Source organism: Tachypleus tridentatus, chromosome 13 (assembly GCF_004210375.1).
Source record: "Tachypleus tridentatus isolate NWPU-2018 chromosome 13, ASM421037v1, whole genome shotgun sequence".
NCBI lineage: Eukaryota > Metazoa > Arthropoda > Merostomata > Xiphosura > Limulidae > Tachypleus > Tachypleus tridentatus.
In genome coordinates, this window is record NC_134837.1 from 90,544,940 (window position 1) to 90,560,948 (window position 16,009).

General features: G+C 31.5%; 1 protein-coding gene across 7 annotated transcripts in view; it reads left to right on the forward strand.

Moving 5' to 3' along the window:
• LOC143240928 (putative polypeptide N-acetylgalactosaminyltransferase 10) overlaps positions 1-16,009 on the forward strand; it is a 165,579-nt gene that overhangs the window by 139,100 nt on the left and 10,470 nt on the right. For all 7 annotated transcript variants that reach the window (XR_013022057.1, XM_076484188.1, XM_076484189.1 and 4 more), the window contains 5 exons: positions 10,132-10,298; positions 10,759-10,947; positions 11,946-12,123; positions 12,872-13,100; positions 15,732-15,953. Coding sequence is in view for 6 of the 7 variants with exons in the window: in XM_076484188.1 (XP_076340303.1) it covers positions 10,132-10,298; positions 10,759-10,947; positions 11,946-12,123; positions 12,872-13,100; positions 15,732-15,953 (985 nt within the window). In the remaining variant the exon portion in view is untranslated. The remainder of the gene's footprint in view (positions 1-10,131; positions 10,299-10,758; positions 10,948-11,945; positions 12,124-12,871; positions 13,101-15,731; positions 15,954-16,009) is intronic.

The window sequence follows — 16,009 nt, forward strand, 5'->3', positions numbered from 1 at the left end:
CATTAAAATAGCTTGTTTAAGTAAATCTGCATAAACAGCTTCATTCTTAGTTAATTAGAAATATAATTGTCTTATTAAGTTTCATTTTAAACATGTTTTTGTGTTGATAGTATATAGTTGTAATCTTTAACATGCATATTCATGGTGTTAACAACGACTGTGTGCTGGACGTAATAAGGCAGTGGCAACAGGGTGTTGTTTGGTAGCTTTAATAGCATTCTGTATGAAATCATGTTTTTTAATGACTTGCCAAGAAGCTTTTGGATAAGGTAGAGAAACGTTTTAACTGTTAAAGAACTGTAGTCTTTTATGACAGACTACAATTTGCATTATGTTGTTAAATTATCTGTGAGGATCAGTCGATGAATGATAAAACTGAAATTGGATTTTGTGTTACATAAAAGGCAATGGCATAAATACAGGTGGTAAAACTCCCCACATGACCAAACTCAATCCAAACTTATGAAATATTTACTTATGAGATGTATAAAACTAATTTAACTCCCATGAGCTTGTTGAATGATAATCAGAAAGTTTTTTTTTTTTTTCATATATGTGTGTTGTAAAAGTTTTTGTTGTTATATTTTGATATTTCTTCCAGTAATTAGATTGTAACTATCTTAAAACGAGTAAAATCACCCATCAAAAGTCATTTCCAAGCTAATCGAACCAAGGTAACCGGAACACTTGATTTCGAAATGATTTGTTTAATTATTACCTACCTGCCTATTATAATATATTGTTTACTTGTGTAATATTTTTTCATTCTGTTATGATATAATTTATCTTATATGTGGTATTAAAGGTTAATGTGATGTTGCTATTAATATGCAAATACGCAAAATTTTCGTGTTATTAAATATTTATCATACTTTTGATTTAGGCCTGGTATAGTCTAGTATTTAGGGGATTCGACTCGTTATATGTGGATTTCACGACCCATCGTTGCACATTCTTGCCCTTTATTAATGGTAGCATTATGATACGTCGATCAGTCGTATTATACTGTTCGTTGGTAAAAAGTGCCCCAAAATTTGGCGAGGGGTGGTTTTAACTATCTGCCTTCTCTATGTATATCATTTCAAAATTAGTGATGGCTAGCGCAGATTGCCCTCGAATACTTTTACGCGAACATAACCTATCTTCATGAAATGTACTTTGCAGATCTAAGCTCTGAAGCTGAGAGTTTATTATTATCTGTGGTTACATCGGTTCTTATCAGGAGAGACACATTAAGATTTATATAGTTACTGTAAATGAACGCACTTGGATGTTTGTTTTTGTTTTGTTTATTATCTGCATAACGTATTATGAAAATGGCGGTTTGCGGTTACTTGTGAACGTTTCTCTTGGATATTGGTGGACTTGAACATGACAAAAGCAAATTATACAAGAAAAAACATAATTCGCAAAACAAAATTGTTTTCATTATTGTATGTACTTGAAGACGTACGAGACAAAAACATAAAATACTTTGAAAACTTTTTCCAAAGCAAAGTATTCTAAAGGAACGACAAGAAAATACAGAGCTGATGAAATTCAAGCATTTAAAATTAGCAATTCAGATTCACCTAATTTACTGAACTATGTTTATCTGTTAACTATTTTTGTCACAAAATGTATTTTATTCACCGTTGGAATCGAACCCCAAATTCTAGCATTGTAAGCCGTTGAGCTTACTCTAAGAAATTGTGAGGCGATCAGACTGTGTCACAAACCAGCAAAAACAAAAGATAACATAGGCGTTAATAATGTAAGTACAACTGTGAAAGGCCAAATTCATTGTATCCCAAATTACGAAGTGCTGAGATGAAATAGTATGCACGAGTGTCATTATGCAAAATTTATTCCAAAAAGCTGTAAAAGACACATAAGCTAAATAAAGTTTTTTTTTCTAATATTGTCAGATATGTGAAAAACATATTAAACGGCAACGAAAAAGAAATAAAGGGCAAAGGAGAACAGTTTCTAAATCGATTTTGATATTTGTTTGTTTTTAAATCACACTCTGTTGCGTACAATACACAGATATATTTCGCTGTCTCCGTCCTGTGGACACATGCAGCATTCGAAGACTATACTATGCCAAAGCCAATTGTGAAGCCAGTCAAAGTAGCAGTATTATGTAGTCCCTTATTTTATTGCACTGTAAATTCTGTATGGCCGCAACACGAGCGACTGTAGCCCTATATCATCGGAATAGCTTTCTTGGATTATCAATGCCTGAAGAAGATAACATAGGAATCCTTTACAACAGTATGCACAACAGTATTGGACGTTCTTTTTTTCATTCGTAAATGTACTTCTTTTTTGCTTTGGTGTAAAAAATACAACCGTTTTCACGAACAACAAAGACGTTATCTATACTAAGCAATCCTTATATGATGTTCCACACAGATTAAAATTTTTAGAGTTCGTTATTTTTTTCATATATATCATTCAAGTAGGAATAAAGGCGTCGAAATAAATTGGAATTCCATAAAACAAAATTGAATAGATGAATTAGTCATAATATTTGGCAGTTATAACCCAATAATTTTCATGTTTACCCTCGGTTTGTTTTTATGTATGCAACTTTATTGCTAAGGGAAAAAATGATCCAAAATAGTGATTTCAGTAATAAAATTTACCAAAAGACACAAATATACTTTAGAATTTCATTTTGTACAAATCATTAACAAGAGTTTCTACTCCATTAATTTGTGTTTACAATTTTCATGCAAAGCTACGCAATGGCTATTTGTGCGTAGTCTATAATATTAAAGTGACAGACTAGATAGAATGCAGCTTATTAACGTACTCACAGACAAATCTTGGGCTACTCTTATTTTATCGAATAGTGAGATTTGAATGTAACAAGCATAAGGTGTGTATGTATTATTGTGGTAACAGGGCGCTCACCATGAACTCTACATTAAAATCCAGGCACATTAAGCACTAGGTGACGTCTGGTCTTATATAGTAAATTCAATCGCACGTGTACTTCTCACTAGTAACAAAGTCTTACTTAACACTATACGCCAACTACGAGTCTAAATATTTAATTGTGTTTAAAAATTAAACGATAAAATGTGTACTATACCTGATTTATAATCCTAGGAGAAATGATAATTACAAGGAGAAGGGCAGTGTCTTCACATCTTGATATTTGTCCTGTCGTAAAAGTTCATATCTGTAACTACGTTAAAAAGCATATACTAGATATTTAACCGTTAGCTGTAACTCTGTATGTAAGAAATCCCATGGTAAATTCAAATGTTAGAAAGAGTCTTAAAACATTTTCTCAAACGAACTCGCACGAGGATATGTGTACTTTAGATAGCTTATCACAAAATAATACTTTGGACTCGTGCATTATTTGTTTTTTTTAAAGACTTAATCAATCTTGCGCTGTTTCTAACTATTTTTAGAAATGTTTTTGTATTGAAATACCCCTAAAGGCTTTGCGTTTGCAACGTGTATTTTGTGATCAAATGTACTATTTCACCTTAGCAATGGTGAACATTAACAAGTTAAATGCTCTTCTTATTGAACCAGTAGCGTGTTGCTTTGGGCTGTTTGATTCAAATATATTTTATATATGTTATCAGTTTTATAACAAATGGACGGAGTTTTCAGACAAAATTAAGTTAACAGTTAAATCCAAACTGGTTGGATTTATCCCTTGCGTTCAAAGGTAGCGTGTTAAAACGTGATAGATATAATATTACAAAAAATGTAACACATCAATCGTGATTCGAACTTTAGTTTTCTATTTTTTGGCCTCTACAGTTTAGTTTTCGTTTTTTTTTTCTTTTTATTTGACATAGGTTTATTGGACCACTCATACAGAAATAAGATATATACATTATTTGAGAACCTGCAGTTAGACAAAACACCACAATAGTTTTCGTAGTTTATGTAAGAATATTTTCTTCTGTAGTGCTTGGCAGTAAATTTAGAACTTAAACTTACTCTTCAAATCCCAGATAAAATAAATATTTGTTAATTATATTAGATGGGAAAATTCTTTTCAACAGTACTTTTTGCTGTGCAATAAGACTATATATGCGTCCTATGTAGCTTTACTTGCTGTAAAATTTTCAAATTTATAATTTATTTATTCTATTTTATTCAATCAGAATGCATCAATTGGCAGTTAAACACACGCATCAAAGTGCGCATAAAATGTTGTAGTATTTGATTTATTTTATTCAGTTTGGTTTGTTTTGAATTTCGAGAAAAACAACGCGAGGGCTATCTGCAGAGATGCCAACTATTTCAAATGACTGAACGTAATGATTGTAGACAGAACTCTTTATAATTTGCGGCTATTAGGCCTGACCAATGTCTCTAAGCTGTTTATTATTATTTTATTATTTATTACTGCTATAGATTGCTCATTTATGACTGTGTTTTGTGTATTTAATAAATAAATTAAAAAAAAAAAATTGAAATTCTTTTTCATATTCTGAATTCTTACTCATAAATGCCGTTATCTGCATCGTTTTTGTCTACGCCTCAGCCCTTTGTTGGTGAGATGCCGATTTTGTATATCTGGAACGATCGTTTATCGATTTGACAAACTGTACAAAACGCATGACTGTCACTGACTTTTGATGCAATGACCGGATATTTTGCACTATACTCTTTCCTAAATTTTTGATTCACAGTTTTAGTCCTTTTAGATTTGCCAGAAACATGACAATCTGGTGAACAAGGCCTCTTTTTTTTTCCAACTCGTGCACGATCGCATTGGTGTTTCTATGCCGCTTAGAAAACGAGAAATACCCATCTACGCGAGCGCTGACAAACACTGATGACGTAACTATGGATCCCCCCTTGTACCCAGTATGGAGAAGCACCGCACTCAAACTATTGGTAGACGTCGGAGATACAAATATTTTTTTATTATTTCAAGCACAAATATGATTATCGCAAGTAGCCATTTGGACTATGTCTTTTATTTATTATCAAATTTATTTGTATCTCACTAGAAATTTTCTTTTCACCCCTTTCAAGCCCTAAGGGAACAAGTTATCACTTTATTGTATTAGCCTATATAATATATAATAATTTGGGAATTGCAACAAGTCGTAATATTTGTCTGTATGAGCGTATAGTTGTAATGTATACACCAAAATCGTAATAATCACGCTCAGATCGTAATGGTTGGCATCTCTGTATCTGCACTAGCCGTCCCTGATTTAGCAATGTAAGACAAGAAGGAAAGCAGCTAGTCATCACCCACCACTGCCAACTCTTGGGCTACTCATATTATCAACGAATAATGGGATTGACCATAAATATGTAACGCCCCCACGGCTGAAAGGGCGAGCATGTTTGGTGTGAAAGGAATTCGAACCTGCAACCCTCAAATTATGAGTTGAGTGCCTTAACCACCTGGCCATTCAGTAAGACTACTGTTATTTTGCAAACATTAACTTCATTATGCCTATTTTTTTCAGAAAATTAGTGTGCAAGAATAGTTTATTCGTTTCTCAAAACATAATCAATCTATATGTTTTAGAAGGAAATCAATAAAAGTAAATCAGGAAAAATGACCAGTACACATTTATAAACAACGTTAAACAAAACTACACATAAAATTTAAAAAAATACAAAGTATTTCAAATTCAAACAAGGATTTAACTACTTAAAATTTAAATTTATATACAACTGAAATGAACTTTAAACATAATAGAATAAAAGCACAGTTTACATGAAAGTGAATACAACTACAACACTTGCTACACTGTTAGATCAAACTGCATCATGGTCTGACCAATGTCTCTGTATAGCAGTTTATTCTGTAGGATCCTTTCTCAGAATTAAGTTATCACAAATTTTCTTGTTCTTAATTGTTTAAATTTGGTGAGTGTATCTCACACTGTCCATTGTCAGAGGACAGACAAACAGTAAATACACATTTGAGATGTATGTTTGTAATGCATATGTTCGATCAGCATCAGGATGAAATTATTGAACAGTTTGCCACAATTCTCTAATTAAAACATGTATTTACACACTGTTTGAAAGATTCGTGATTTCATTAAAATGTTGATAATGAAAAGGTTCAATTAACTATATAAGGTTAAATCTAACAACCTTTCAAGCCATGATACTATGCTATCTAGAAAAAAGGCCATCTGGATAGGTATGACACAGATGCCATCTCTTACATTGTTCATAGTGAATGCACTGGCTCCCATGATGCAATAACTCATTTTTGTTACAAACACTAATGAATGTGTGATGCACATAATTTCTTATGGACGTTATTATGTATTACAATTTTCAAATAGCCTAAACTGAGTTAAAATGTAATTTAGACTTGGAAGTTAAGTAAATGTCTATTTGTCCAATTTATGGTACTTGCCAACAACATTGATACGCACAGTTTCTTTTTTAATACAAATATATTTTAATGTAAAAATAATAATACAATTTATAATAATTTTGTTTGTTTTTTGAATTTTGCACGAAGCTATATGAGTGATATTTTTGCTAGCCATTCCTAATTTAGCAGTATGAGACTAGAGGGAAGGCAGCTACTCATCACCACCTATTGCCAACTCATTGGCTACTCTTTTACCAATGAATAGATAAGTTTCTTCTCTTGTGGTGATGTAATTGATAATGGCCAGTCCATACCAAGTGCCCTTTTTTATTAAATTTGGGGCATACAAATAATTACACCTAGTAATATTACCTAGAGAGAGTTTCTTTTGATATGGCAAGTTTTCTTTCTAGGCAACTTACTTTGTACAAAGGCTATACTATCACTTACTGTCTTGGCATAAATCTGGCTAGAGAAAATGGCACACTTGCAACAGTGTCCTTTAAGTGTAAGTTACACTGAAAAGTGTCAGATGCATCAGACAGACCTAGTGGCATGACATATAATTCATTCCATCTTTTTTGAGTTCTTTAAGCAGATTAAGGTCTGTTTTTATGGCCCATCTTGACTTTCAAGTATCCAGAAGAAAGATCTAGAATATTTAAAAAATTGGCATCTAAGAATGCATCAAAACATTCATATATGCACTTTACAGAAAAAAATATTGGCATATATTATCACATTTTCCTTTCTAAAGCCCTTAGAGAACTTTGGTGTTCCTTCTTTTTTACTAACACCATTGCAGATGATAGTGAATTTCATTCACCAGTCTGGTCACAGCAGTAGACAGTATTTACATGTGTACTGAAACTATGTTGTAGTACAATATGGAATATTGCTTGCACATAATGGAAAAATTACCATATTATTTGGAACATGTAAACACATAATCTACTGTTCTCTGGTTTAAGCTGGTTAGTATTTGATGGTTTTGGTGTTGAATTGCAAAAGTGGCTAATGCATTTTGTAGTTTTTCTTTAAAATACCATTCTCTAAATCCATAACAGAGAAAATAATCTCTTCTCAGCATTTTATATTACCAAAATGAAGTTAGAGATATACATTTCCATTCATGTTTGTCTTATCTTCATTCCCCAGAGTAAGGATTTGCTCACTGGCTAAGTGGTGGCTTTTCATATAGTCCCTAATACACCAAAAATTTGAATAATATTCTGACTACATCAGTATCCACTATAAACTAAACTTTGTGCCATTGTATCTCATTGGCATATATCATATGTGATTGATCCAACTCCTTGGCTTTATGAACCATGCAATGATGTGAACTTGTTCATATAAGTATCCAAGTTTTCATGAGGCTTTTACTTTAGAGCTTTTAACATGGCCTTATAGCTTGCTCAATCCTTGTTTGGGTTGGAAATGAAGCACAACACATCAACTGTTTCCAAGACATCATGCTGCTACTCATGCAGTTGTTTTAAGGTATTAAGAATAGGACCAACTAGATTCGGCATCAGACATTGTATTGCTTGTCCCAGAACGTATTCATTCCAAACAACAATTTACTTGAAGCTTATTAGAAAATAGTTAAAGTCATCTTTTTCCATCTCCCTAAAAATGATGCACTTACTTATTTTTAACTTACCTACATTATTATGTGTTGGTGCTAACAGAAACATATTACCAGCTTTTACTCAGTTGATGAGCTATGTATATTTTGGGAAACCCTGGTTTTCTAGAGTTTGAGATGTTCTCACTATCACTGGCATGCCTTTTTCTAACTGTTTTCAACAGCACATGTTAACATGAGCCATTGTAGTCATTATGACAGTGCAAGGTATGATATAACACTTTATTGTCAGTTTCTATCAAGTCATTGGGTACCAGAACTTCTTGCAGTGCCATCTTCTTCCAGAAATCATGTGGTGCAGACATCTCAGGGTTTTGATATCCTAAGCCTGAGGTCGCAGTGCTCAGCTGCTTGAAACCACTGTGACCCCTCCCTACTCTTCTGTACTTCAGTGCATTTAAAATGACAGTTGGAGATTGTTATGACATAGGCATCCAGAACAATTTATCAAGATGCCTATCAACCTCATGATCTCAGGAACAAATCAAAGCTTCAGACATAACTCTCAAAATAATACTAATAGAGTGGCTCTTATAGTCCATTTCACACTCTCAAGAGTTTAACTTTTCTTCGACTTCTTCCTGTCTATCAAATGATCTGTGTGAATTTAAATATAGTATAAGATAGATGAACAAGTCCTGTATACAGCACCAAAAAGTTATCTTTGTTTAGCTATTACGTGGTATTGAAGTCCAGTGGTATCCATCAGATAAGTTTTAAATTGTCTGTAAAATGCAGAATCTGGAAGTGTTATGCAGAAAGTAAATTGAACATAGGCAGAAAAGTCAATAAACACATAGAAGTGACCAAATAAATAAAATATTTGTTTACAATAATTTTACTTTAACTCTTCTGTGGTAAAACAAGAAAAGGGGAAAGACTATACCACAAAAAGATGGTTAATGACAACATGTACTAGCCATGGTCACCAAAAGTGTTTTATGTCAAGAGTAACTAAACCCAATATTAAAAGTAACAAATATTTCTTACTTTTGAAGTTCATATGTCATACTGTGTTGTAGCCTACAGAGTGCATAATTTTTCTTGGGATGCACATTTTATTATAATCATGACAGTACAAATGGAATGTTAAGTGATTTATGTAACATCAGTTCAGTATCTACTGACTGGCAGACAACACACAACTGTATACTAGTGAGAGTGGTGAAAACAGTTGACCAATCCAAATGGTCTTTGGATCCCTTTCATTGAAATAAATAGATGTTTTAATTCTCACAATGCTTTGTGCTAGGATGTATTTTGTTTTGTTTTTTACTAGTGGATTTGGACTTTTAAAATTTGAAAATCACCAGAAGGGTGTCCCAGTATGAGAGCATACATATAATGTTGTTAATAGTGTCACAGTTAATAGTTGACATAGTTCATTAGATGTATTTGAGATGTGCATTTGAGCTTTCTTTGCATTTTAAAGTTGCATTTTATGAAGAGAGACTTTTTTTAAAAATATAAGTTTCATTGTCTTTAATATTGGAAATACTATACCTAAATTGATGTTAAAATTCAATTCTAAAATAAATGTTTTCATACTTTATGAGTATATCATGAAAAGTTTCCTAGACTTGTCATAGATTAATTTATAATGCCAAATATGAGAGAGATATCTAAGTTAGAAACAGTTGTTAGTACTGTTCTATAATGGAATAATTTTCTTTCAGTCTTTCTTTGGGACTATAACTTCACTTATGTACAAAGTCTTTCACACATATACAGTAAATTAGAGCAAACATTGTAGAGCCACCAAGTACTAATATCCAGTTAATGCATAAAAAGTTATTATACCTTTGTGTATAGATGATTTATATAAAATTCTTGAGACATAAAAGAAGTTAAATTTTAGAGGGTTGTGCATAAGGATTGAGAAGAGTATTGTTTATTTGAAGTATCATGGAAAATGTCAAAAATATTTCCACCAGTTTCATGTATTATTGTGAGGATACTGACCTTCACATATGTAAGCATCAAATGTTGAAGAATGGGAGACTGAAAAGTTTCTTGATTATTCAAGCACTTCAGTAAAACTTGTGGCTGTGGCTTTGATTTAATTTATTTTTATTGTAATAAATTCTTCAACTCTCTGTATGTAAACAAATGTATGTTAGAAATGTTTATTATTAAATGTATTTTGGGTTCATTTTTGTAGGTGTAAAAGTAAACTATATCTGTCCAAACTGCCAACAGCTAGTGTTGTTGTTCCTTTTCACAATGAACACTGGACAACATTATTGCGTACTGCCACTAGTGTACTGAATCGATCACCACTTGGCCTAGTCAAAGAAGTTATTTTAGTTGATGATTTTAGCAGCAAAGGTAAAATAATCCTCTGATATTCAAACATTTTTGAAACTTTCATTTAAATAACCTTTGCTTTTCTCTTGTACTTAACATAGATCTAAAAGTCAATTATAATTTAAGAGGAATTATATTTAATAAATTAATTAATTAAAAATTTACTCAGATTTCTTACTATCTCTTTGACAAATTCCCTGGACATTCTCTAGCCTTTTGGTTTTGTTTAAGAATAAAAAAAACATCTTTATTTTAGAACAAGAAAAATAGCATTAGAATGAAATGGAAATTCAGTTAGTGTAGGAATAAATGTATTTTAAGTAAACCACAGCTAATTAAAGGATTTACTGCTTAGGCATCTTCTAGAATGAACTGTGCCTCCATAAACAGCTATCATGTATTCTTGGGGTAATGTTGTAAGCTGATTCAACTTTGAATTCAACTGAATTTATTCATTTTGATATGTTTTATTATTTTTCAGAGGAACTTAAAGGAGCTCTTGAAGATTATGTCAAAAGACATTTCAGTAATGTTCGAGTTATTCGAGCAAAAAAACGAGAAGGTTTGATTCGAGCTCGACTGATGGGTGCACGTGAAGCAACAGGAGATGTGGTCATATTTTTAGACTCCCACACAGAAGCTAATGTCAACTGGTTACCTCCTCTCTTAGGTATCAAAGTTTCTATTTGTTTTAGTGCTTTTTAGTGTTTCACATTAAAAAACTGAAAGAATTAAAAATGAAGTATATGTAAGTAACTAAAATAAAGGAGAATATTTTCTCTTCTCGTTTTTCTGAATTTCTATTGTACTGCTTATATTATGTGAAAAATATCTTTGTATATCTAATATTTTCAGAACTGTAACTAATGTAGTTGTAACAGCTTTGGTAATAAAATTCAAGTGGTTCAATTTTGAGAATATCATTTTATTTTGCAATAAAGAAATTTAATTTCTGTTAAAGAAAAACCTTTTTTATATAGAGAATTATGTTTGTCATATGATAGTAGATTATTATTCTTAAGTTTCATGAAAAGAATTTATGTTCTATTTAAAAACATATTGTAACCATTTTTAAGGACAACAACCTCATGTCAAAGGTGCATATATTATTATTTAGTTAAAGTTTACAACTTTAATTACTTTTATTTTCATTCAGTTCCTTTATTATAAAATACTAAAGCTAAAAAAGTTACAGATAAGTAAAATAATTTTCAATTTCTTTTATAATGTATAGAAGTATTAATTAATTAACAGTACATAAAGTTTTGTGTCTAGAATTATAGGTATAGTAAATGTTTTGGTAATTTATTTTATGCATGTATTTGTTAATGGTATAAAATATTTATTCCCCCATCTTTGTTGGTAAATCTAACCAGAATCATCTTTTCATTAATTTTCAATTATTACAAATTTCAATAGGTGACTGACATCCATTAAAAAATCATGTTTCAAATAATCAAATTAAACTATCTTTGTATATACTCATACATACAAATCATATATACTCATATATGATTGCATTACATTAGAAAATAAATGATTGTTCACATGTCTGCAGCAGTTAATGTTGTTTTATGTGGTAATGATGTAAATACATAATAAATTCATGTAATATGTAGGATTTTGTTATTAGTTTTAAAAGTGCAAGGTTGCTTCTTTTTCATACAGAACCCATAGCTCAGGATCATCGTACTGTGGTTTGTCCTTTCATTGATGTCATAGATTATGAAACATTTGCCTATAGGGCTCAAGATGAAGGTGCTAGGGGCTCTTTTGATTGGGAACTTTATTATAAACGCTTACCATTACTGCCAGAAGATCTACAACATCCAACTGAACCTTTCAGGTTTGTTTGTTTTATCTATGTGTACTAAAATTACAATTTAAGCTTCTGTTCAGAATTGTCTGTTTATGATGTCATTACATATTAAGGACCCTTGTTCTTCTTCAGAATCAAACAAGAATGAAAAAAAAAATATAGATACCTTAAAATCAGTTCTGAAATAGTGTTACCTACAGAAAACAATACGTTTGGCTTTGTATTAATGTTTAGGACCTCAAGCACTTTGTTTACTGAATAACTGAAAATAATAAATTAGTAGCATAAATTCTATTTATTTAATGCCTTTATAAATATAGACTCATTAAAGTGAGTAAAGCAACAAAAAACATCATGTGTATAATGTAGCATATTATTATGTGTTAAAGTATTTTTCTTTTTAACAAGGTACCTCTTCTGTGTATAAAAACAATAACTCTTATTTTCAGATTTGAAATTTAAGACCTGTTTATAGTTATTTATTTGTATTTTATTAAATATTCTAAATTCAAATTGTTGGTCTAAAGTCCTTCTAGTTATATATATTTAAGATTTTAATGTTTTATTATTGTATTATTTTTTTTTTTTTGTGTGTTTTTAAACTTCATTCCATTAAAGTTTTCATAGGTTTAGATGAATGAGCATGATGCATTTGTACTATACTTTTTTTTATATTAGTTATGCTTGTATTTATTCTTGATGTATAATTATGACTGTGAAGAATTTTGTTCTTTATGTTTTTAATACATTTTTGGTGCTCCCTTATTTTCAACAGAAGCCCTGTTATGGCAGGAGGATTATTTGCCATTGACAGAGAATTTTTTTGGGAATTAGGAGGCTATGATGAGGGACTAGATGTTTGGGGTGGTGAGCAATATGAGTTGTCTTTTAAGATATGGCAGTGTGGAGGGCAAATGGTGGATGCTCCATGTTCACGAAGTGGACACATGTTTCGGAAGTTTGCTCCTTTCCCAAATCCAGGCATAGGAGATTTTGTTGGTAGGGTAAGTACAAAACAGAATCAGTATCTGGATACTTTTTGTTGATGAACTGCATGATAACAAGAACAAAAAAATTAGTGTGACACTATATAATAAGAAAAATGCAGATCATACTGATATACAATCAAAATTTAAAATATAAATAAACCTTGTGACTGCTTCATTAATTAGTTTGTTAATGCAAACAAGTATTTGCTGGTTTCATATTTTTTTTCTCTCAGATATGTTCTATTTTAAAATTTGAACCAATTTCTCTTGCATCTAATGGTACCAATGCCATGATAGCCAATTGAGTAGTTGAATCATTGTTTTTTCCACCTTCTGATATTTGAATTGTTGTTGTTGGCTTTAGAAACCAACAGAATATTAGTAGCCTTAATACTTCTTACATTCATCATGTGAAAGGACTTTTAGCATATCATATTCCCAAACTCATTACTTCTCAAGTTCTTGATCCTTAGATTTTAGTCAAGATCAAATACCTATCTTGCATTCTTCATTAACAGCAGATCTCACTCATATTATTGCTCTTTTCTATCCACATTTCAGCTGATCTCAAAAGTTTTTTTTCTGCATCATTTTGTCTTTCCATATATTCCATGTAAATTGGATTCTCTTTCAGGAGAAGCAAGAGGTGATAAGGAGTTTAGTACTCCATTTTGCTTCATCATTTTCTATAATGACAAGCAAATAATGTTATTTCTTCTCTCTCACCTTCTTTGTCTAATTCTAATAAATGCTTGCTCTATGTACGTATAACTTTAAACCCTTTTGATTGGATAAATACTGTAAATGGGCAGAGTTGGCTCTGTGTTTCTGACTTGCTTGTTACTTTTATCCTATTGTGGATAATTCCTCCATCAGGAATTTTGGGGAGGTCATCTCTGGCATTTATTTTATTCTCTGGGACTCTTTGCTTCAACAAGTCCTTCAGTTTGGTTTTAACTTTCACTTTGATCATCATCCATCTCTGTTTTTGTCTTTCTTCTGATTTTATCTACTTACAATTTCCTCATTAGGAAATCTCACATCTTCATAAAATAGCAATGCAAATCATTTATCATCCCTCCAGGTTTTTACTCCCACCGTTTTGCAATCTGGAGTAAAACAGGAGATTGCAGATCTGTTTTCATTTAAATACACCTAGTTTATAAATGAGAAGTATATGGTTATTAGGGAAGTTTCATTATTAATAGCTGGACAAGAGTTTTAAAATTTTACAATTCTAAGAATCAAGGCTCTTGGATGACAAGAGTAGGTGTAATAGAGGTGACAGGATGCTTAATTTTGTACCCCATTCATCTGTCGTCGTCTTCATTTGTCCAATTATGAGTGGTTTATCAGTTCAATCTCTATTCTTCAACTTGGCTTCATTTCTGTACATTTTTGGCCAAGTGGTAAAAGCATTTTCTGGTTTTATACATCACACCAACATCAACTCTCTCATTTACACTGACAATTAACTTATTCTGACCTCTTTTTCAATTCAGTCTTGCATGTACTCATTTGATTACACCCAACTTGTTACAATTCAGAGGTGAATCACTTGTGACTTAAAATCTAATTAAGAACCAACCCAGTATTTGGTACAGCTGGAACTTTGAAGCTATTTCCTTTGGTGATGTAAGCTGTAAGCTTTGGATCCTTCTGTTCACACTCTTCTACATCTTCTGTCATCACATTCTTTCTGCTTTTGGTATAATAGCTTCATCACAAAATGTCATTTATTTATGCACATGCCTCATATACAATGAGATCTTAACCACTTCTTTGTGGCATCTCACTTCATAAATATGTAGGATCAACAAATCTACCCATTACTCTTGCAATTCTCAAGTTTTGATTGAATTAACAGTTTGTAAGAGTGGGAATTTTGTTTGTTTCTCTTTCTCTCATCTTTTCAGAGATTTCAGGGTTAAAAGAATCAATATCACTGTTGTTCTTGGACTATTCAAAAAGTAACAATTTGTATCAACATGTTAGAACTTTGGACTGCTCAATTTGCATATCCTTTGCTTCTGTCCCTTGTAATAGCTCTAACTTGGATGAGAAGAACTTACTATTTCATTTTCTTAACCTAATAGGTTATGTCATTGCACTGTTTTACACTTGTTAATTCTGTTTTCAAGTTTGTGTGGGTCTTTTTTTTATTTTCCTTGGGTGCCTGTTTACGAGGCATTCATCTTATTACAATCAGAAGATATATGATTCCATTATGATGGCAACTGAACAATTCAGGTTTCACCTTCCACATTTTATTGCACATGGATTGGGTGGAAGAGTGGAGAAATAAAAGTAAGTTCATGCATTGTGTCAAGGATATTCAGTATTCAGTCATGTGTTTGTTTACAACTTAACAACTCAAAGGGGAATTTTTTTTGTATTTTACAGGTAAATACTTGTTTGCATTAAATTGAATTCTAAACATATAATATTTCAAATAAAAGATTTATTTTATCTTTCTTGATCCTACTAAAATAATTATTTTTTAAAAGGTTAATAATAATAATTTATGTTTGATGAATGAACTTTAAAACAAAATCATCTTTCTTTTTAATAAAGTATCCTGTAAAGTTAATGTTTTCTTTATAAATAAAGTTGTAATTTTTATAGAAGATTGGTTTGTTTCTGTAGAATTATAAGCGTGTAGCTGAAGTCTGGATGGATGAATATAAAGAATACCTTTATAAACGGAGACCTCACTACCGTAATCTTGATCCGGGTAATATTTCAAAACAGAGAGCATTGAGAGAAACTCTGAAATGTAAACCTTTCAAATGGTTCATGGAAAATGTTGCCTTTGACCAACCCAAGAAGTACCCCCCTGTGGAACCACCCGATTATGCAAAAGGAGAAGTAAATAAACTTTGTATTTAAAATTAGAATTAAACTTAAGATTAGTATTTAGGACT